This window comes from Anomaloglossus baeobatrachus, chromosome 6 (assembly GCF_048569485.1).
Source record: "Anomaloglossus baeobatrachus isolate aAnoBae1 chromosome 6, aAnoBae1.hap1, whole genome shotgun sequence".
In the NCBI taxonomy this organism is placed as follows: domain Eukaryota; kingdom Metazoa; phylum Chordata; class Amphibia; order Anura; family Aromobatidae; genus Anomaloglossus; species Anomaloglossus baeobatrachus.
In genome coordinates this window covers 74,078,345-74,101,159 of record NC_134358.1, presented here as the reverse complement: position 1 = coordinate 74,101,159, position 22,815 = coordinate 74,078,345, and the positions used below count along the sequence as shown (strand labels likewise).

General features: G+C 44.7%; 1 protein-coding gene across 1 annotated transcript in view; it reads right to left on the bottom strand.

Moving 5' to 3' along the window:
• Positions 1 to 19,108: 19,108 nt before the first annotated feature.
• YWHAZ (tyrosine 3-monooxygenase/tryptophan 5-monooxygenase activation protein zeta) overlaps positions 19,109 to 22,815 on the bottom strand; it is a 48,757-nt gene continuing 45,050 nt past the window's right edge. Inside the window, exon 6 of the mRNA XM_075353035.1 lies at positions 19,109 to 20,213. Within this exon, the coding sequence (XP_075209150.1) occupies positions 20,151 to 20,213 (63 nt within the window). The 3' untranslated portion in view covers positions 19,109 to 20,150. The remainder of the gene's footprint in view (positions 20,214 to 22,815) is intronic.

Below are 22,815 nucleotides of genomic sequence, written 5' to 3'. Positions count from 1 at the left end.
CTGTGTATGGTTTCTGGACCGGATCTCCGCTGTCGGTACCGGCGGGCTCCAACCCTGTCCCGGTCCATTTTCGATTTCCCGCGACCGGACTCCCGTCGCCTTTGGACACGGTCCACTGCTTGCCACCTAGCCAGGAGACCAGGGCCACTACCTTGGCTACCCTTCACTAGGCTTTCAACTTCACTCTCCTCCACCTGAACTCCAACTCCCACTGTCCTTAGACTTAGACTGACTGAACTCAACCCACGTGTTTCCGCCCACGGATCCTCAAGACCCCTAGGTGGGTGCTCCCAATCCGCCTGGTCCTGTCCACTGGTGTGTCCTTCTTACCCTGAGGGGGGTGGCTAGGATTTTGTGACTGATGGGACCTGGTATGGGACGGTGTTATGTGGGGTGTTGTGCTCTTCTGTGACCACCTGGCGGCGCCAGGGCGTCACAGGTAAGTGGGTTGGTCCATGAGGTCATCAGTGGGTTGGTCCGTGAGGTCATCAGTGGGTTGGTCCGTGAGGTCATCAGTGGGTTGGTCCATGAGGTCATCAGTGGGTTGGTCCTCTAGGTTCGCCAGTGGGTCTTTTTCCTTATATGGTGATTCTTCTTACATCTGGACATTCCTTGCATACCAGGGCAGGGTGTGGAGAACAGCAAATGACGGCCATCTTTAGATCTGTGTCACGTATATGATCTAAACAGGCTTATGTAGGATGAAATTATTTCATAGGACATTTTTTCCCCACAATCCCCTATGTCTTGAGGGTAATTAAGTATTTGATCCAATGGCCCTCCTCAACACATTCAGGCGGGTGGTGGGTCATGAGTTCTCCATGGGAATGTTGCCGTTTTAAACAGCTGATTAAGAACAAGAATTAAAGAAAACTAATTTGCACTCTGTATGGAGAAGATACATGTGACACCCTTGATTAATACATACGTATGATTTGGGTGCAGCTATAGAGGGAAATGTTGATGCCTGAGGCGTCCATGTGCTCCTCTGTCACATAAGACACCAGTTTGTTTGTTTTTTTTTAAAAAAATTGCTGAGGTCAATTTTCCAAATTTCTGCACTGGGGCCCAGGAACTTCAGGTTACCCCCCCTGAGCATTATATTGTAAATGTATGATAGATAAAACATGCAAGGACATGGTAAAGCACTATTAGCTCATAAATATATTAAGATCCTTGAAGAAAGCAAATAGGAGAATTGAGAATCGATCTAAGAAGTTAACTTTTCCCATAAATAAGATGATAAATTGTGCATTTTTGGCCAATTTGCTCTAATTACTTAATATGTATGGTAGCTAGCGGAGGGAGAACTATATATTTAGGCCTGCTCATCTCAGCTCTCACATGTGCATGAAATCAGGGCTGATTTTACCTATGGGAACAATAGGGACGTATGTGGTCTTTGGAGCCCACCCTAGGATGGATACTGTACCCTGATACTATATCATAGCAGCAATACTTAAAGCACAATAAGGACAAGTGCGGACGACCGTATGTTTTCTCTGTATGAATCTCCCCCCAAATTTTTGAATGGCCTTTTCTTAACATAGGATTATCAAGGCTGCGGTTATCCCGGTTGCTTTTTCTACCACACTTTTTCCTTCCACTCAACTTTCCAGTAATATGCTTGGATACAGCACTCTGTAAACAGCCAGTTTCTTTAGCAATGACCTTCTGTGGCTTATCCTCCTTGTGGAGTGTGTCAATGACTGCCTCCTGTACATCTGTCAAGTCAGCAGTCTTCCCCATGATTGTGTAGCCTACTGAACCAGATTAAGGGACCATTTTAAATGCTTAGGAAGCCTTTGCAGGTGTTTTGTGGTAATTATTCTAATTTTTGAGATAATGACTTTGTGTTTTCATTGGTTGTAAGCCATAATAATCAACATTAACAGAAATAAGCACGTGAAATAGATCCCTCTATGTGTAATATATATATATATATATATATATATATATATATATATATATATATATAAGCGTTTCCCTTTTTGTATTGAATTACTGGAATAAATTAACTTTTTGATGATATTCTAATTTATTGAGATGCACTTGTAGCTTACCCAATACTATAATGGCCCCCACCTAGCCTTCCATATAGTATAACGGGTACTTCATATATTATAATGCAGCCCCCATAGTCCTTCATATTGTATTATGCAACCCACATACTGTTTAATGCACACCCAGAGGCCTCCATATATTATAATGCAGCCCTATAGTCCTTCATATTGTATTATGCAGCCCACATACTGTTTAATGCACACCCAGAGGCCTCCATATATTATAATGCAGCCCTATAATCCTTCATATTGTATTATGCAGCCCACATACTGTTTAATGCACACCCATAGGCCTCCATATATTATAATGCAGCCTCATAGTCCTCCATGTTTTATAATGCAGCCCCATAGTCCTCCATGTTTTATAATGCAGACACATAGTCCTTCATATTATATTATGCAGCCCCCCATACCATTTAATGCACCCCATAGGCCTCCATGTATTATAATATACCCCCATAGTCCATATGTAAAGTGAGCTTCATAATGTGTTATGCAGCCATCATACCATTTAATACGCCCTCATAGGCCTCTGGACACCATATACTCACTGATTAAAAATAAAAAAACAAGTACTCACCTCTCCTCATTCCCCTGCTGCCCCAGTCAGTGTCCTGGGCTCTACGGTCTCAACTCAGCAGCGAGCACTAAGATGTTGAGCGCAGGCACAGGGGAAGAATGATGAAGGATTGAACAGAGCACTCTGCTCCATCCTTCATCATTACTTTATGTGATGACAGCTGGGGGCCCGCAGGCGAGGGGGTCCCAGTGCTGCCACTGGTGACAGGTCCCCCGACTCACAAGCCCCATAGCAGCCGCGTGGTCTGCCACTGAACAGCACAGCTCCACTCTCATAGAGAGGAGCCGGCTGCTTCTCTACAGGGTGGGCACCGGGCCCTTAACCCTGCCCGGCCCGGTCGCAGTCGTGATCTCTGTGATCACTATCGTTACGCCCCTTTAATAGGGTGTTCAGTGCTCTACTGCCCCACTTTGTACTGGTGACTAGGTTAATTGCAAATGTAAATGTTTGTCATTATTGTATGGTATTCTTGTGTTAATGTAATGCATTCTCCTGTGATATGGCCGGCTACCACCAGGTGTCACTGGTTCCCGCGTCCCTTAGTGAGAGGGGATGGATAGGGAGTGACAGGACAGCAGGGGTTAAGTGAGGAGGTGGCTCACTAGCACAGGAGGATATAGGAAAGGGGTTTTCTGTTTGAGGCAGTTAGGGAGATGAAGAGCCAATGAGCAGAACAAGAGAGAGAGAGAGGACCTACAGGGTGGGATAGAGCAGAGTTGGTAGCGGATGGTGTGGAGGCAACAACCAGAGGATAGAGGAGGTTAGGAAGAAACCAGTAACAAGAGAAAAAGGGGATTCGTCTGCAGTGAGGCATAAAATCCAGTTCGGAAGGAGTACAGGAGGAGGATGTCCCTTTCCCAGGCTGGTTGCAGCAAGTACCTGCAAGAACGCTGCCGCTGAGGGAACGTCACAAGTGGGAGTTCGCCCATTAGAGTCGAGCAGTATAAAGAAGAGGATAAATCACCCCTGGTGGCCAGAGCTGTACAGCCGAGTCGGTATGGAGATAGGAACGCCTGTGGTTGATGATGAAGACAGATCTGCTGTAAAGAAACAGATGGTCATGATGAAAGATATTGATGTGAAACCTGCCTTTAAAGAATGGACTGCAACTGTGCTACGTGTACTCAGTAAAGTTGTTAAAGTTGTACCTGGTTGTGGATTCGTTACTAAAGGGGCTATGCATGATGCCATCAGAAGTCGACTGGGTCCTGAGAATCCGGACGAAGTGCAGCCACAGGCAGGTACCACCTACACACCCATCACTCCATACACCACTCTGCCACCGTGTCTGTTCTGTGCTGGGGTGGGTTGAGGATCACAGCCCTCGCCCACGACTGGCCATCTCCAGCACTTTACACCTTCGCCTACGGTCAGTTCCAGCGTCTGTGATTGGTTCCAGTCCGATCGCGCCCCCACACTAAGTGCCAATATCTGTGATTGGTTGGAATTAGACACGCTGTCTGTGTCGTTATAGTGGTATAAAAATAAAGATTAATCTATGGTTTCCCCCCCCCCATATTGTGATACATAGAACAGATAAAGAATACAGCTACAGTCTGCAGCCCATAGCCGTGCTCTTATCTTGGCTGTGTATCAAAATAAGAGCTCCCCCCCCCCCCAAATTTGCATACCCAGCCATGATAAAGCTGACAGCTGGGGGCTGGTATATCTATGGTTATTGCCCCTCCCCCAGCCTAAAAATAGCAGCCTGCAGCGGCTCAGAAATGTCGCATCCATTAGTTACAACAATCGTAGCACTTTACCCAGCTCATTCCAATTGCCCTGGGGCGGTGGCATTCTGGGTAATATAAGAGGTCAAGAATCCCTAGATTAGTAATGGGAGGTGTCTATGAGAACCCCCCCTAACTAATACTAGAAGTGAAAAGAAATAAACAGCTCCCGAAAAAATCCTGTATTTGAAAAAAATACAAAAAACCTACCCTCTTTCTCCAGTTTATTAACTGCAAACACCCAGTTCCGACGTAATCCACACAAGGTCTCATGACAATCCTGGCTCTGCTACATACTGTAGTCGCAGTGCATGGGCACATTAGAAAACATGACCACCTTCTGTGGCTTCAGGCAGAGACTGAGCCGCAGCTGTGAGCGGTAACGGCAATTTATTTGCGGTCACAGCTATAGGTTCCCACGGTACGGCACCTGTGACCGCAAATAAACTGGCCTCAGATGACCTCACTGAACTCAGTGACCTCATCTCAGGTGAACTGATTCAGTTCCATGAGACTTGTATCTCCTGACAGAAAATTGCAGGTTTTCTTGCCAAGAGATGCAGATTTAGTGCAGAAATGTGGTATATAAATTTCAGCACCGTATCTGCATCTCTTGGCAAAAAAACAAACAAACGAAAACCATGTTTTTTGTTGGGTTTTTTTGCCAAGAGATGCAGATATGGTGCTGAAATTTATATACCACATTCCTGCACCAAATCTGCATCTCCTGGCAAAAAAAACCAAACCAAAACATATCAAAACCACACCAAATCTGCATTTCCTTGCAAAATATTGCATCAAAACTGCACTGCGTTTTGATGTGTTTTGTTTTTTTTGCCAGGAAATGCAGATTTGGTGCAGGAATGTGGTGTATAAATTTCAGCACCATATCTGCATCTCTTGGCAAAAAAAACCAACAAAAACCACGGTTGCCTGCCACGAGTTGCAGGTCTCATTGAACTGAAAGAGCAGATAGCTGTGGCTCAGTCCGTCTCTACCTGAAGCCACAGCGGGCGGTCATGTTTTCAATGTGCCCAGACGCTGCACCTTCAGTATGTAGCAGAGCTGGATTGTTACGGGACCTCATGTGGAGTAACATACACTACTAGTGTTTTCTGTGTAAATACTTGATCCCATGTATAAAAACTTTTCAAGTAATAAAGCAGTTGTTAATTTGAGGTGGACGATCTTGTTAATAAAATTCGGCTGAGATTTCCAAACCAGTCATTGTTTTCTCTACAGGTTACAGTGTCACTCACTTGTTTTGGGGCATTGGGGTTGTAGTTGTGGATGGCTTCTGTTATTCCTTGTATCTGAAAGTTTGGTGCCGATAGTGACCTTATATTGAGACAATACAAGGGCAAGTCATTTTCAAATCGCCATGAAATTATAATTGTTATGGATGATTTCCCACGTCCGACATTTATGGTCCAAGTATGAACTGTAACATCTGTAGGTGTCTATTTTGGATCAGTAGAGCAGTGGCAAGACCGGGGTCCATACTAGGACTGTGAATTTTGGGCTTGTGAAACGGTCCTTAGTGACGTGCTTGCTTACCTTGCCAAATTCAAGTGCGGTTTTTCACGAAGGATGATATCTGCATCAAGATCTGTGATTAGGACAATTACACAGCTTTGCATCAGACCATGTTCACACGTTGAGCATTTGGTGAGTTTTTTACCTCAGTATCTGTAGCCAAAACCAAGAATGGAACAATCAGAGAAAAAGTATAAGGCTGCTTTCACACATCAGTTTTTTGCCATCAGGCACAATCCGGCAAAAACATGAAAAAAACGGATCCGGTGTCTGTTGCCGTCGTATCCGTTTTTTCCCCTTAGACTGTCATTAGCACCGGATTGTGCCGGATGGCCTTGCGTTTCATCCGGTTTTTGCCGGATCCGGCAAAATTTACTTGTCCAGCTGTCGGATGAAACGTTGAAGGCTGCTTTCACACATCCGGTTTGTGCTGAGCGGCACAATCCGGCTCAAAAACATATCCAACGGATGCGGCGAAAAAAACCGGATCCGTTGCATAAGTTTTTCCATTGTGGCCCGTCCGGTTTTTCACGGATGCGGCTTGATACTGAGCATGCGCAGTACAAAAAAACGCATCCGGCAGCCGGATGCGTTTTTTGCCGCAGGATTCCGCATCCGGCGTCCATAGGCTTGCATTGTGAACAGCGCCGCATCCAGCGTGATGCGTTTTTTTTCACCGCACGAAAAAAACGTGCCAGGCAACGTTCCATCCAGCCGCAGCATGGGCTAAATATGCCGCATCCGGCAAAAACCGGACACAACGCAAGGCCATGCGGCACAATACAGCGCTAATGCAAGTCTATGCGGGAAAAAACGCAACCGGTGGCAAAAAAAAGGTTGCGTTTTTTCTGCAGAGCACCGTATTGTGCCGCACGGCAAAAACCAGATGTGTGAAAGCAGCCAAAGTGAACGTTTTTGTGTCCGGCAAAAAAAAAAAAAAAACGGATCACGCCGTACGGCGTGTTTTATAATTGAAGCCTATGGACGCCGGATCTGGCGTAATGCGGCAAAAAACGGATCCAGCCTCCGGATCAGTTTTTTTGAAATGAGCATGCTCAGTATCACATCGGATCTGTCAAAAAACTGAAGGAACTGCTGAAAAAAACTGATGCAACTGATCCGTTTTTTCACCGGATCGTGCCTGATGCCAAAAAACTGATGTGTGAAAGCCACCTAAGGCTCTGTGCCCACGTGTGCGTATTGCTTGCAGTTACGCTGCGCTGCAGAACGCAGCCTAACTGCAAGGGTCCTGCGTCCCCAGCACAATCTATGAAGATTGTGCATAATCCATGCGCACGTTGCGTTATAGAACGCAGCGATTTGCATGCTACCAAATCGCTGCGTTCTAAAAAGCAACATGTCACTTCTTTTGTGCACTTTGGATGCAGGTCCCGCTTGGTCTATGGTGGGGGCTGCATCCATTACGCAGTGTTTCTGCAGTGATTTGAAGCGCACATGTGCTGTTCAAATCGCTGCAGACATTTCTGTAGGGACACAACACAACGTGGGCACATAGCCTAAGAGAGACACGGCACCACTTCTGTGTTTATCACCCACTTCTGGTTTTGGCTACAAATACTTAGGTAAAAACCTCACCAAATACTCACTGTGTGAACATGGTTTTAAAGCCCCGTCACATACAGAGATAAATCTGTGGCAGATCTGTGGTTGCAGTGAAATCATGGACATATTGTTCCATTTGTACACAGCCACAAACCTGGCACTGATTGTCCACAATTTCACTGCAACCACAGATCTGCCGCAGATTTATCTGTGTGTGTAAAGTGGCCTTTAGTGTTTTTTTTTTCTCCAAGGCCATATAAACACATTGAGTATTTGGGGATGTTGTTGTTTTTTTTACCTCAGTGTTTGTAGCCAAAACTAGCAGTGGGTGATAAATACAGTGAGAGCAGAATGGACCTAGCGTCACCCGTCACAGGTGCTCAGGAGAAAAAATATCTAGTGGAGGTAAAGTAGCTCCGGCACACCGTATACTTCCCAGTTGTAAATGACACGTGAAAAACGTGAATGTCTCTTTGAATTTTTATTGAAAAAAAAGGATAATACAATTGCAGAAAGTCCGCCTATGACAACGTTTCGGCCATCGTTTCGGCCTTCATCCGGTCGGACAGACTGACTAGTTGAGTAATGATTCCCAAATGAACAAGATGACGGTGTTGATAGGGACAGTAAGTCATATTCAAACGTTATTTGTCTAGTGGTAGGTTGATTTGTTAAATCCTGAAGCAACGACGGGGTATGGCCTATACCTATGACCAACTCACCAGACGCACAGGGCACACAAGCGGTCTTTTCACATTATGCTTACCTATACTTACAGTTAGGTCCAGAAATATTTGGACAGTGACACAATTTTTGCGAGTTGGGCTCTGCATGTCACCACATTGGATTTGAAATGAAATCTCGACAACAGAATTCAAGTGCAGATTGTAACGTTTAATTTGAAGGTTTGAACAAAAATATCTGATAGAAATTGTAGGAATTGTACACATTTCTTTACAAACACTCCACATTTTAGGAGGTCAAAAGTAATTGGACAAATAAACCAAACCCAAACAAAATATTTTTATTTTCAATATTTTGTTGCGAATCCTTTGGAGGCAATCACTGCCTTAAGTCTGGAACCCATGGACATCACCAAACGCTGGGTTTCCTCCTTCTTAATGCTTTGCCAGGCCTTTACAGCCGCAGCCTTCAGGTCTTGCTTGTTTGTGGGTCTTTCCGTCTTAAGTCTGGATTTCAGCAAGTGAAATGCATGCTCAATTGGGTTAAGATCTGGTGATTGACTTGGCCATTGCAGAATGTTCCACTTTTTTGCACTCATGAACTCCTGGGTAGCTTTGGCTGTATGCTTGGGGTCATTGTCCATCTGTACTATGAAGCGCCGTCCGATCAACTTTGCAGCATTTGGCTGAATCTGGGCTGAAAGTATATCCCGGTACACTTCAGAATTCATCCGGCTACTCTTGTCTGCTGTTATGTCATCAATAAACACAAGTGACCCAGTGCCATTGAAAGCCATGCATGCCCATGCCATCACGTTGCCTCCACCATGTTTTACAGAGGATGTGGTGTGCCTTGGATCATGTGACGTTCCCTTTCTTCTCCAAACTTTTTTCTTCCCATCATTCTGGTACAGGTTGATCTTTGTCTCATCTGTCCATAGAATACTTTTCCAGAACTGAGCTGGCTTCATGAGGTGTTTTTCAGAAAATTTAACTCTGGCCTGTCTATTTTTGGAATTGATGAATGGTTTGCATCTAGATGTGAACCCTTTGTATTTACTTTCATGGAGTCTTCTCTTTACTGTTGACTTAGAGACAGATACACCTACTTCACTGAGAGTGTTCTGGACTTCAGTTGATGTTGTGAACGGGTTCTTCTTCACCAAAGAAAGTATGCAGCGATCATCCACCACTGTTGTCATCCGTGGACGCCCAGGCCTTTTTGAGCTCCCAAGCTCACCAGTCAATTCCTTTTTTCTCAGAATGTACCCGACTGTTGATTTTGCTACTCCAAGCATGTCTGCTATCTCTCTGATGGATTTTTTCTTTTTTTTTTCAGCCTCAGGATGTTCTGCTTCACCTCAATTGAGAGTTCCTTAGACCGCATGTTGTCTGGTCACAGCAACAGCTTCCAAATGCAAAACCACACACCTGTAATCAACCCCAGACCTTTTAACTACTTCATTGATTACAGTTTAACGAGGGAGACGCCTTCAGAGTTAATTGCAGCCCTTAGAGTCCCTTGTCCAATTACTTTTGGTCCCTTGAAAAAGAGGAGGCTATGAATTACAGAGCTATGATTCCTAAACCCTTTCTCCGATTTGGATGTGAAAACTCTCATATTGCAGCTGGGAGTGTTCACTTTCAGCCCATATTATATATATATAATTGTATTTCTGAACATGTTTTTGTAAACAGCTAAAATAACAAAACTTGTGTCACTGTCCAAATATTTCTGGCCCTGACTGTAGGTTTTCCTTGCCTAGCAAACCGCTAAACCCAAAAGCCCTTTACATAGACGTCCATATCGGATATGTGAGATATAGAGCCCTGGATCCCATTTAACTTGTGGACACTAAGCATGTCTTGCATTTTCTTCTGCCATGTGCAATTGAGCTAAGAATTGGGCACTGTTTTCTGACATCCATACCTATTCCGGGTTGCCACCTGCCACATAGCATCCCGGCCTGAAGATGGTAACATCTTGCCACTCATATACGGGTATCAGAACCGTTTGTGAAGTTCCATTTTATACCAGACTAATGATCTGCATTATATTACTAACTATGGATATCTTTCACTAGATTGGTCTCAATTCTCATATACCGTAGTGAACCCCTAGAGACAAATCCAATTATATTGACGGGACCCCGTCGTTGCTTCAGGATTTAACAAATCCACCTACCACTAGACAAATAACGTTTGAATACGACTTACTGTCCCTACCAACACCGTCATCTTGTTCATTTGGGAATCATTACTCAACTAGTCAGTCTGTCCGACCGGATGAAGGCCGAAACGATGGCCGAAACGTTGTCATAGGCGGACTTTCTGCAATTGTATTATCCTTTTTTTTCAATAAAAATTCAGAGACATTCACGTTTTTCACGTGTCATTTACAACTGGGAAGTATACGGTGTGCCGGTGATAAATACAGGACTGGTCCCCATGTTTCTATTATACTTTTCCTCTGATTGTCCCAGTCCTGGGTTTGGCTACAAATACTGAGGTAAAAACCTCTCACCAAATGCCCAGTGTGCATGTGGGCTTGTAGATCCTTGAATCAGGTGGAAATCAGTTCCTGCACAAGACACCAGTGGATTTTATTACTCATTATAAAATGGTGGGTTCACTCCAAGCAATGGACAGAACTGCCCATATGCTATTGGGAAAAGGAAGGTAGGTCAGGAAGGATCAAGCCACATCCCTTGAGCAGCACAGACCCAGCTCTGCCATCTTTGTAGCCTGTAACCATGGTAACACAGGCCTTCTTGTCTGCATCCCCATGGTATACTATATAGAAAGATGTAGTGGTTAAAAAAAAAAAAGCAGCTGCATGAGGCCGAGACCCCCAGTGCAGGACCTCACATGGATCGTCCTTGTCCTGCGTGTCCAGTTAGATGAGCAGAACACGAGAGATAGTGGCTGCTGGTGAAACTTATAGGGGGGCACCATAGCTCACATGTATTTTTCAGATCCTGCAATTCCACAAGTGTTTCAAAAGAATCCGCCCCTTATAATGGCTAGAAAACATTAAAAGCACCACTCCAGCTGTTATTTGGTTTTTTGCACCGCTGGAGTGATCCCTGCTCCTACTCATCCTCCAGTATCTTCACATTTTTTGGTGTCTCTCCAGTCCTGTGGCACCAACTAGTTACACCAACTGTCTGAAAGTCAGATGTTACATCACAAATGCTCATTGAAAGTCTATGAGAGCCAGAACAAGGCTCCCATAGACTTGTATTGAAGAGTGACCCCCTGGAGCGCTCCATGAAACAATGGAAAAATCCAGCAGGTTACAAATTGTCCAAGAACGACAGGAGCAGGGACAATAGAAGATGAAGATGCCAGAGCGTAAGTATAAAATTAGGGTCAGGGGTCTTACACTAAAAGCATCACTCCAGCAGTGAATAAAAATCCCTTCGCTGGAGTGGTGCTCTCAGAATGTATAACACTACGAGACTGGCAAGTATCTGATACACCAACACAGAAAGCAGCAAGTATTCTACCAGCAGATGGAAGAAATCTAGGTTCCCTCCGCCCCAGCTGAGGTTAGACTTTCCTTATGGTTTAGCTTTCATGAGTTTCTATGTAACCTGAACATGCTAGAGAGACTACCTACACGGATCTCTGCCGTCCTTTTCTCATGCAGCGATTATCCTCAAGCTTATCTCTAATATCCATGACATCTGCTTGTAAGTCCATGCTAACCTGAAGTTTAGAGGTTAGAATCCTCCCCAAGGTCATCCACTTGTCTGACAGGTCTATATGAAAAGATATGTGAAATTGTGGCATGTGCCTTTAATCACAAACATCAAAATATTAAAGCCGATTATTGAGCAGAGATGGAGTTTCTGGTTGTTGGCTTAACCTTGTCAGGAAGGGTGCTGGTACCGCGTTTCCCCAAAAATAAGGCCTAGCAGGAATTTCCAGTGTAAGGCTTAAAAGCCCTACCTCAAAAATGTCCTAGTCGCAGTTCAATAATGAAGAGTCTATGCAGCTAAACAAAATTTAAGAATACTGCAGGACACTTCATTATAGGAAGCAGACACCCCCAAGAGAAGAAGACCCTGCAATCATACGCCATGGATGCCAAACCTGCAGTGGAATGCATGAGCGCACATGCACACCACATCCAGCGATACCGATTGCTTCTGGCCGGCAGACGGTCCTAGGATGCAGTGCCGTGGAATGCATGGGATGACCCGGTGGTGGAACATATCGATGCGTTCCACCGCACTGCGTCCCAGGATTCTCTGCCAGCTGGAAGCAACTGTTATACATCAGATCACACACCACCACTGTCAGCCAGAAGCAGGGGAGGACAGCATGGAGCATACTGCTGGGATCACCCACCATAGATCGCAGGAGGACCTTGGAGACTGCGCTTCCCGTGGTTGTTCCTTCAAGGTGAAAGACCTGGCTAGTTTCCTGCCAGCGTTGAGAAACATGTGATGGTGTCTCTGCAGGCCTTCTTGTTTTGAATATTTCCCAGGGGGCATTGCTCTAGAATCACTGCGTTGAGAAACACGTGATGGTGTCTCCGCAGCATTGGATGTTGATCTCCCTAAGGTCAACCATTCTTGCTTATGTAGTCTTCTACTAGACATTGCTCCCACTAGCCAGTTCCCTACTCCACACTGATGAGGGGCAAATACCCCAAAACAGCTGTCTGTGGATGGATACCATGTTTGGTATAGGTGGTCTCCTTGACTGGAGACTGCCCTTCCCGTGGTTGTTTGCTCCCGGTGAAAGACCTGGCTAGTTTCCTGCCAGCGTTGAGAAACATGTGATGGTGTCTCCGCAGGCTCTCTTGTTTTGGTATCTATGATTCACTGCAAAGGATTTTTTATTTTTTTTTCCCTTGGGGGAGGTGGGCGGGGGGGGGGGGCAGACTCCTCTCCTCCCCCCCCCCCCCCCCCCCCCCAACAGTGTGGCCTTATTTTCAGGGAAACACTGTAGTACAAGTCACCTCAGATAGGAGTCAGTAGTAAAGGGGAGTATCACTCCATACAGCCCCCAATGAAACCCTTCTGTGACCACCTATGACTACACATCAGTAGTGCCAGCCTGTATACTACAATGGGGTTTTTGGCTACAGCTCCATTAACTCCCACGTCAGGTAATGTCATGTCTACCGATACTTGCATGCACGATTGGCAGAGTTTAGGTGCACAATATCTGACACTTGGGCATGCAACTCCAGAGGAAGCAGTAGACAACGCCTCCAGCCCAGTGTGGAAGTGAGAGCAGCCAAAATACACCTTTAAAAGGCAGACGTAATGCAATTGTATTTTAGCATCTATTACACAATGTTTGGACTTCTCCACATTTAGTTGGGATGCGCTTAAATCTCTGAAGAACCTTCTGGTAATCTAGGTTTTGTTTAGTGGAACCATGAGGGATCTGGGTTTTGGAGATGCTCAGAAATTCAGTTGTATTCCAGATATCTTAATCCAATAGATATTGTGAAGAAATCCTTGGAGCTTGTTAGAAACAGCAGATTTGTTAAAAGAAATATAAGTGGCTGAAGAGTCATCCTATTACTAGGAATAGGGTTGTCGCTAGAGGATGAGCCCATCACTCTGCAGGCCCAACACACATCGAACAGAACTTTCTACCCGAAATCTGGTGTGTAAAGGTTACAGTGAGGTTGTGTCATGACTTGATCCTTATTAATAGCCATCCAGCCTTCTATGCAGAGGGCAAGATATTCCCAATTTAGCTACAATATAGTTTGCGCGGGCTTTTTAGCAATTCACAGAGAAACGGAACAGATGCAACGTTATACCAACTGTGCAATTGGTCAAATCCTCCGTATCCCTCAATTTGTTCTCAAACAATTACAATATGGACAATCTTAGCCTAAGGGTGGCTTTACACGCTGCGACATCGCTAGTCGATGCTAGCGATGGCGAGCCTGATAGCACCCGCCCCTATCGTTATGCCAATATGTGAAGATCGCTGCCGTAGCGAACATTATCACTACAGCAGCGTCACACGTACTTGCCTGCTCGGCGACGTCGCTGTGACCGGCGAACCGCCTCCTTTCTAAGGCTATGTGCGTACGTTGCGTAATTGCATGCATCCTTCGTCCCCTGCATAATCTATGGGAAAAAGCATAGAGTGCACACAAGGCCTAAATCTAATATATGTAGGGGTAGTCACCCAAGTGTAGTCTCACCTGTTTGCAGAGGACGATGAAGCATTATGTATGGTGGTTCTTGTGTTATCTGTATGTAACATGATTTCAGTGACATGCAATACCAACCTGTGACAATGCAGAGCAATGCACTTAAGCCCGCCATGGACAGACTAATCTGTGCCATACCCACCAGCATCAACAGGTTCGGTCACCACTAAGGCTAGGTTCACACTTCCGTTAAATTGTATCAGTCACAATCCGCTGCTCTGGTAAACAACGGAATCCGTTTGGCAGATTCCGTTGTTCCCATAGACTTGTATGAGCGGCAGATTGTGACTGATAATGCTGCGTTGCATCCTCCGCCCGACTGATCAGTCGTGGAACGACTGACCGTGGGGCGGAAGAAATGCAACTTGTAAAGTTTTTTTGAGCAGCGCAATCCGTAGGATTTCGCTGCGCATGCACTCTCTGGCTCCCTGCACACATAACCAGGATACACATCGGGTTACCAACAATGCGCTTTGCCTAGTTACCCGATATTTACCCTGGTTATGTGTGCAAGGAGCCAGCGCTAAGCGGTGTACGCTGGTAACCAAGGTAAATATCGGGTAACCAAGCAAAGTGCTTTGCTTGGTTACCCGATATTTACCCTGGCTACGTGTGCAGGGAGCCCGACACTTCCCCGCTCTGCTCTACCCCCTCCCGCACTCCGCATGTACATACACTCGCCTGTCCCCAGCCATGCAGACTGTGGCACTGACATCCTCACCGTCACGGCCCCACCCACCCCGCGCTCCACCCCCCCCCCCGCACAACACTGAGTCCGACAATGAATTCTGTTCTTTGTCATCCGTTGTACAACGCATCAGTCACATGCGTCAAGCAGTGCATGTGACTGATGCAAAACAACGGAAATGTGAACCACGAGCCAACTGTATGTCGTGAGATGATCAGGTATGTCTGATTTCAGACACAGTTTCTGCTACATTACAAGATAAAGTCAGTGATGGGATCTCCAGCAGCCATTGAGCTTATAGGTCACTGACTGGATTAATGATGAGCTCAGAGGGCTGGATATGTGGCAGAAACACCTAATTCCTGTGAAAAAACAGTCAGGGTTACATCTTTCCTGAGAGACACATTATTTGCAGTGTCTGCCCATGCAGAAGTGCTCCACTTTATGGTCGACAGAGTTTCTGCCACATCACGAGTCCTGTGAGCGCATTACTGATCACAGACTTTATTAACAATTACCTCAGGGGGCTGGATATGCAGCAAAAACACTCATTCCTATGATAAAAGTCAGGGAACTGTTACCTGAGAACGTAGTAGCTGGGCGCTTCTGTATACTGGAAACACGAGAAAGCATAAGTCATAAGTGAATATACAGACAAAGCTACTACTTTCTCTGGTAACATATCCTTGACTGTTTTATCACAGGTGTGTTACCTGAGAAAAAAGTAGTAGCTTTAAGCCCCTGCTGTTTCATCAGAAAAAAAAAAAAAAAAACGAAGAAAAAGAGAAAAATTAAGAAAGAAAGATGTCATAAAAGAGTATACAAATGAAATAGCACACATTCTCACAGCTACTACTTTCTCAGGTAATACACCTGTGATAAAACAGTCAGGGAAATGTTACCAGAGAATGTAGTAGCTTCGTCTGTATAGTCACTGACTTATGCTTTCTCCTGTGGGGAGTATACAGAACTGCATAGCTACTACTTTCTCAGGTAACAGTGCCACAACTGTTTTATCACAGGAGTGCTTTTGCTGCATATCCAGCCCTCTGAGGTCATCATTAATCAAGTCAGTGACACAGGAGCTCAAGCGGCCACTGACTTGATCAGTGATGGTCTCACAGGACTCATGATGTGGCAGAAAACACTCTGTCAACCATGAAGTAGAGCAGTTCTGCATGGTCAGACTGCAAATAATTTATAAATGTGCCCCTGCTATGTACTGTTTGCAGTGTCCAACCATGCAGAACTACTTCGCTTCATGGTTAACTGAGTGTTTCTGCCACGTCACCAGTCCTGAGAGCACCTCACTAAGTCAGTGACATAAGCTCAGCAGCCGCTTGAGCTCCTATGTCACGGACTTTATTAATGAGAAGCACACAGGGCTGGATATGTGGCAGAAACACCACATTCCTGTGATAAAACAAACAGTCAGGGTTATGTCTTTCATGAGAAAATATTAGTTTTGAACCCGTGCTGTTTCGTCTGTATACTCACCACAGGAGAAAGCACAAGTCATAAAAGTGAGTACACAGAGGAAACCGCAGGGGCTCACAGCTACTACTTTCTCAGGAAAGACATAACCCTAACTATTTTATCACAGGAATAAGGTGTTTCTGCCACATATCCAACCCTCAGAATTAATCAAGTCAGTGACATAGGAGCTGCAGTGGCTTCTCAGCTTATATGTCACTGTCTTGATCACTGATGTGCTAACAGGACTTTTGATGTGCCAGAAGCTGCCAGTTGGCCATGAAGTGGATAGGTCCTGCATGGTCAGACTCTGCAAATAACAGTACATAGCATAGGCACAAGTATAAAATTCTCAGCACAAGAACATTTTTTTTTTTCTACAAAACTGTGAAACTTATGATCATTCCAAGATCTATTAATCAAAAATATATCTTCTCTATGGTATAACCCAGTTTCCCAACCGTGCCCCTGATGGACTATCCAAAATGTTTGTCAGCTTTAGGGGGCCAAAGCTACTCATTTTTGTGGAGCAGTTGACCATCTAATGTGTCTAGAGGTTTCTTGGCGGAGGTTAGGAGACCGAAAAATAGTGAACAAAAAAGAACATGCAGATCAGATCACCCTGAGAAGCTTGTAATAGTCCATACCAAGGTGTCAGTGGATCAAATGAAGCCAGGTGCATGGATCCATGTGTCTGGCATCCATAGAGTGTGGGTATAGGAAGGAGAGATCCAGCACCAGGCTCAATTAAAACATAGTGTGATAAAAATGAGATGACACTGATGCGTTTCAGACAGGGTCCTTACTCATAGGCCTGTGATTAAGGACCCTGTCCGAATAAAGTCAGTGTCATCTCATTTTAAATTGAACTATGTTTTAAACCCTTCAGCCCCCGGGCACTTTCCGTTTTTGTTTTTTGCTCCCCTTCTTCCGAGAGGCGTAACTTTTTTATTTTCCCATCAATCTTGCCATATGAGGGCTTATTTTTTGCGGGACGAGTTGTACTTTTAAATGAAACCATAAGTTTTACCATATAGTGTACTGGAAAACGGCAAAAAAATTCCAAGTGCGGAAAAATTGCAAAAAAAAGTGTGATCGTACAATAGTTTTTGGGATATTTTATTCACGGTGTTCAATATATGGTAAAACTGATGTGTTGGTGTGATGTCTCAGGTCAGTACGAGTTCATAGACATCAAACATGTATAGGTTTACTTTTATCTAAAGGAAGTAAAAAAAATTCAGAAGTAAAAAAAATAAAAAAAGTGGCGCACTTTTTGCACCATTTTCTGAAACCCGTAGCGTTCTAATTTTTCCAGATAAGGGGTTAAGTGACTGCTTATTTTTTGCGTCTCTGGCTAAGTTTTTTAATTATACCATTTTTGCTACGTTTTGGTCGCCTTTTATTGCATTTTGCGCAAAATTTGCGACAAACAAAAAACAAATTTGGGCGTTCTGATTTTTTTTTTTTTTTTTGCTGCTACGCCATTTACTGATCAGATTCTTGATTTTATATTTTGATAGATCGGGTATTTCTGAATGCGGCGATACCAAATGTGTGTATATTTTTTTATTATTTGAACTTTGTTTTTTTTAAACTTTTTTTTTCACTTTTAATTTTTACTAGTTCCCCTAGAGGACTATAAGGATCAGCAGTCTGCTCAACTGTTCATTTCTGCTGATCAGAGCTGCACAGCTATGCCAGCTGTAACAGGAAGTGAGTCATGGTAGCGACAGAGTCATTACATGACCCGTCACTACCATGGCAACCATAGACTCCCCATGATCGCGTCACTAGGCAGTCGATGGTAGCAAAGAGGTGATTTCCCTGCTGAAGCCATTTAAAAATCGCTGTTAGGCCGTGTGCGTTTTGCATGCTTTTACACTGTGTATTGCACTGCAGCGTAAACACATGCGTCCTTTGTACCCAGCACAATCTATGAAGATTGTGCATAATCCATCCGCACGTTGCGTTTGAGAGCGCAGCGATTTGCATGCTGAAATTTTGATCCAAATCGCTGCGTTCTAAAAAGCAACACGTCACTTCTTTTGTGTGTTTTGGATGCTTTTCCCACTGTCTATAGCAGAGAAAGCATCCAGAACGCATGAATTCTGCATGAATTTTGCATTTACAATGCATCCAAAACGCAGCTTTTCGGCTGCGTTTTGAAACGCACGAGTGACAAAACGCTGCAGAATTTTGTCACGGCAGAATGCAGATGTGTTGACATACCCTTAAATTTTGACAGTGCGATCTACGGTGTTAACAGGCACGGGTGGATCGCAGATCCACCTGCGCCTGTGAGGAACACGTCTGGTGTTCAAATCAGCAGACATGTGTGAGACTCACCGCCAGCTCACCGCAGCAGCCGTCGGGGATTATACCTACATGAGCCATGACGTACACAGTAGGTCCAATGTCAATAAGAACTTAAGGACCCTGTCCGTAATTGGTCAGGTGTCAGCCTGGTGCCGGATCTCGCCTTCCTATACCTTCACTTGACAAAGATAGTATTGTGTGCATCTATAATCAGCCATTCACATACAAGTAGTAGTCGAGAGGGTTGTAGATGTAACAAAAACAAAGCATACAATAAAGGCACTGTATATAACCATGTCTTTAAGTAGTTGAAAAGTCCATTCATAAAACTTTTATTCCACTTACATCAACTTATTACACATGTTCTTTAACAATTATGCTTGGATTGTTCATGAAAATTTTCATAAGACATTAAACAAAGCTAGCCATCATCTCAAGTTATTCCCCTGGTAACTATTTTGTATTGTAATTTTTTACAGCCACATGCATGTTAGGCAAGTATCAAAAACAAAAATAAAACTAAAAGTTAAATATATGTTTTTTTTTCTTCTGCTGTGCTTGATATATAGTGACATTATGGGATACCAAGCATGTACGTCTTTAATGAGTCAAGTACTTCTCTTTTTTTTTTGATCTTAGGTTGTTTTAAACGATTTAAATACAAATAAAATGGAGAATAGCAACAAACAAAAGCAAAAAACGTTAGCCAACCGTAAGGAGAATGGAATGTGAACCGTATTTTCTGTGTTTTTTTTTGCTCAGGATTTTGACCGGCTATCGCAGGGACCGTTCGCTAAGAAAGCATGTTTAGGCACAGAGAGGGAATCACGGACTACAGCACTGCCGTCCAACAATGTGCTACGGAAATCTAAAAAGTCCCCCCCTACAGCGCAAACCACACGTCCCTTACTTGCCGTTACAGAGACCGATACGCAAGCAGTTCATGGTGCTTGGATATGGGGAATAATGGGCCCCTGTGGTAGCCCGCAATGTACCTGAAGTACTTGGCCAAACATTTAAAACATGTAGAAAAAATGTTGGATTCCCCATATTGGTCACCTTATGAGGTGGGGAAAAGGAAGGGAAAAAAAAAAGCCCCAAAATGTTAAACTGGCCCTACTCCCTATTAAACACAAAACCACATGGGAAATATAGAAATCCAAATAGAAGTAACATAAACCTTTTATAATTGTAAACAAAAAAAAAAAAATAAAAATAAGAAAAAAATAATAAACCTATGTGTGGGACAGTAAGGATGACAATGGTCTATTGTGTCATTTTTTTTTCTTTTTAGAATGAGGCAGACAGAAAAGGAAGGCTGATTAATTCTCTCCGCCGCACTCCCCTTGTTCAGCTTCGTCCCCTTGAGTGTCTGATGTCCACAACTGGAAGGAAAGGAGACAGGGATTAGAGCATGGTCTTCAAATAAAAAACAGACAAGACACACAGACAAGACAAAGACACACAGACAAGACGAAGACACACAGACAAGACAAAAGACACACAGACAAGACAAAGACACACAGACAAGACAAAGACACACAGACAAGACAAAGACACACAGACAAGACAAGACACTTTCCTTTAAAATTTCAAGTACTGTAATGCGCAGGCGTGGAGAAAGGTCAAAGACCGCCAGCGCATGCGCATTACAGTACCATGATCTTTCCTCCACAGGGCAGAGAGCGGTGCGTGTGCACAGGAGCGCAATGGAGGACACTATGTGGATGATGTAAGACACGTCATCCACAGGGAGCAGGGAAGGAGGACAGCGGTGAACACAAGCAGAGAGGAGGCGCCGGATCAAGAACAGACTGCCCCATAGGGGAGTATAATAAAAGCTGTTTTTTTATGCTCTACAGAGCGGCCTGGGCATTTATATACAGTGGAACCCTGGTTAACGAGAACAATCTGTTCTGGGACTGTGCTTGTTAACCAAGTTACTCGTTCAGCAAAGCAAGATTTCCCATAGGGAACAATGCAATGCAGGAGATTCGTTCCACAACTTGTTAAATATCCCATCCTGGTCCCCTATTGTGCCATTACACACACACACACACACACACACACACACACTATGCTCACCTTACCTTCCGTTCCATCGCCGGCCTCATGGATCTTGTAGTTCGCTGCTACACGAATGTGTATTGGCAACCATCGCAACGAGGGATGAACTTCCGCTCCCAGAACAAGTTCCTTCCTCGTTGCTATGGTTGCCGATACACATCCTGTACCGGCGAACGACAAGATCCATGAGGCCGGTGATGGAACGGAAGGTAAGGTGAGCATATAGTGTGTGCGTGTGTAAGAGCGGGTTAGAGCGCGGTGGATGTACGGAACCGGAAGTGTGTGCGGTGAGTATTTTGCTCGTTCAGCAAAGCTTGCTCGTAAACGGAGTTACAAATTTACAGCAAGCTTTGCTCGTTATGCAAAATACTATCTAACTGGGTTACTCGTTAAGCGAAGTTACACTGTACAGTATTCTAGAACGCTGTATATAAGGGCTCACTTGTGGTGGCCGCAGCTTATAGGGAACAAATCTGGCGACAGGTTCCCTTTAAAAAGGGTAAAAACGGCACATTGTTTACAAAAAATAATTGCTAGCTGTTATATACAACTACTTTTCCATACTTCATGAGCCGACTGTCAGGGCATGATGGGCGTTATAGTTTCACAATGGCTGAAGTGTTGCAGGTTGATGACCACAGTGGGATGAACTGCAAATTTTTTTGTCCAATTTTGTACAATGTTTCATTACACTTGGACAATCCCAAATTAGTGTTTTCACCAGTTAAAAATAACACTTCTACTCTCCTCCAGTGCCTTCGCCGTTCCAGCGGTGTCCACACTTGCCTTCCCGTGGCTCACGTGACATGGTCATGTAAGCCTTGTGCCTAATCACTGCCAGCTTCCCTCTCAACGCCTTCAGATGAATCTAACATCAAGAGGAGTGAATGCTGCTCCTGGCCACTCACTTTTCCTTGAGGTTTAAGGCAGAGAAAGTGAAGATTGCGTTATTTGGGAGCAGGGCTCACGTGACAATGTCACGTGATGCCCGGGAGGGAGAGTGCTGAAACTGCACTGGCACTTGAGGAAAGCATAAGTGTTATTTTAATGAGAATAGGGTGCCAGAGTAGTGGACAACCCATTTAAGATAAATAGACCAGGCAACTAAGGCGGTTTTCACATTGCCGGTATTTTGCCGGAACCCTAATCGGGCATAAATGCAGTACAGTTACATTCATTTACAATGGAAGAGCAGCACTATGCGGACACATGCTTCATACACAACCGCATGTGTCCATATGGTGTTGCGCTTCCATTGTAAATGAATATAACTGTACTGCATTTGTGCCGGATCCAAAATACCGGAGATGTGAAACCAGCCTTAAGGCCGCTTTACACGCTGCGACATCGCTCAAGCGATCTCGTTGGGGGTCACGGAATTTGTGACGCACATCCGGCCGCTTTAGCGATGCCGTTGCGTGTGACACCTATGAGCGATTTTGTATCTTCGCAAAAACGTGCAAAATCGCTCATCGGTGACATGGGGGTCCATTCTCGAATATCATTGCTGCTGCAGTAACGAAGTTGTTCCTCGTTCCTGCGGCAGCAAACATCGCTCCGTGTGACACTACAGGAACGAGGATCCTCTCCTTACCTCCTCCCGGCCGCAATGCGGAAGGAAGGAGGTGGGTGGGATGTTCGTCCTGCTCATCTCCGCCCCTCCGCTTCTATTGGGCGGCGGTTCAGTGACGCTGCTGTGACGCTGAACGAACGTCCCCCTTAGAAAGGAGGCGGTTCGCCGGTCACAGCGACGTCGCTAGGCAGGTAAGTATGTGTGACGGGTCCGCGTGATGTTGTGCGCCACGGGCAGCGATTTGCCCGTGTCTCACAACCGATGGGGGTGGGTACGCACGCTAGCGATATCGGTACCGATATCGCAGCGTGTAAAGCGGCCTTTAAGCTTAACTCTCGGCCAGAATG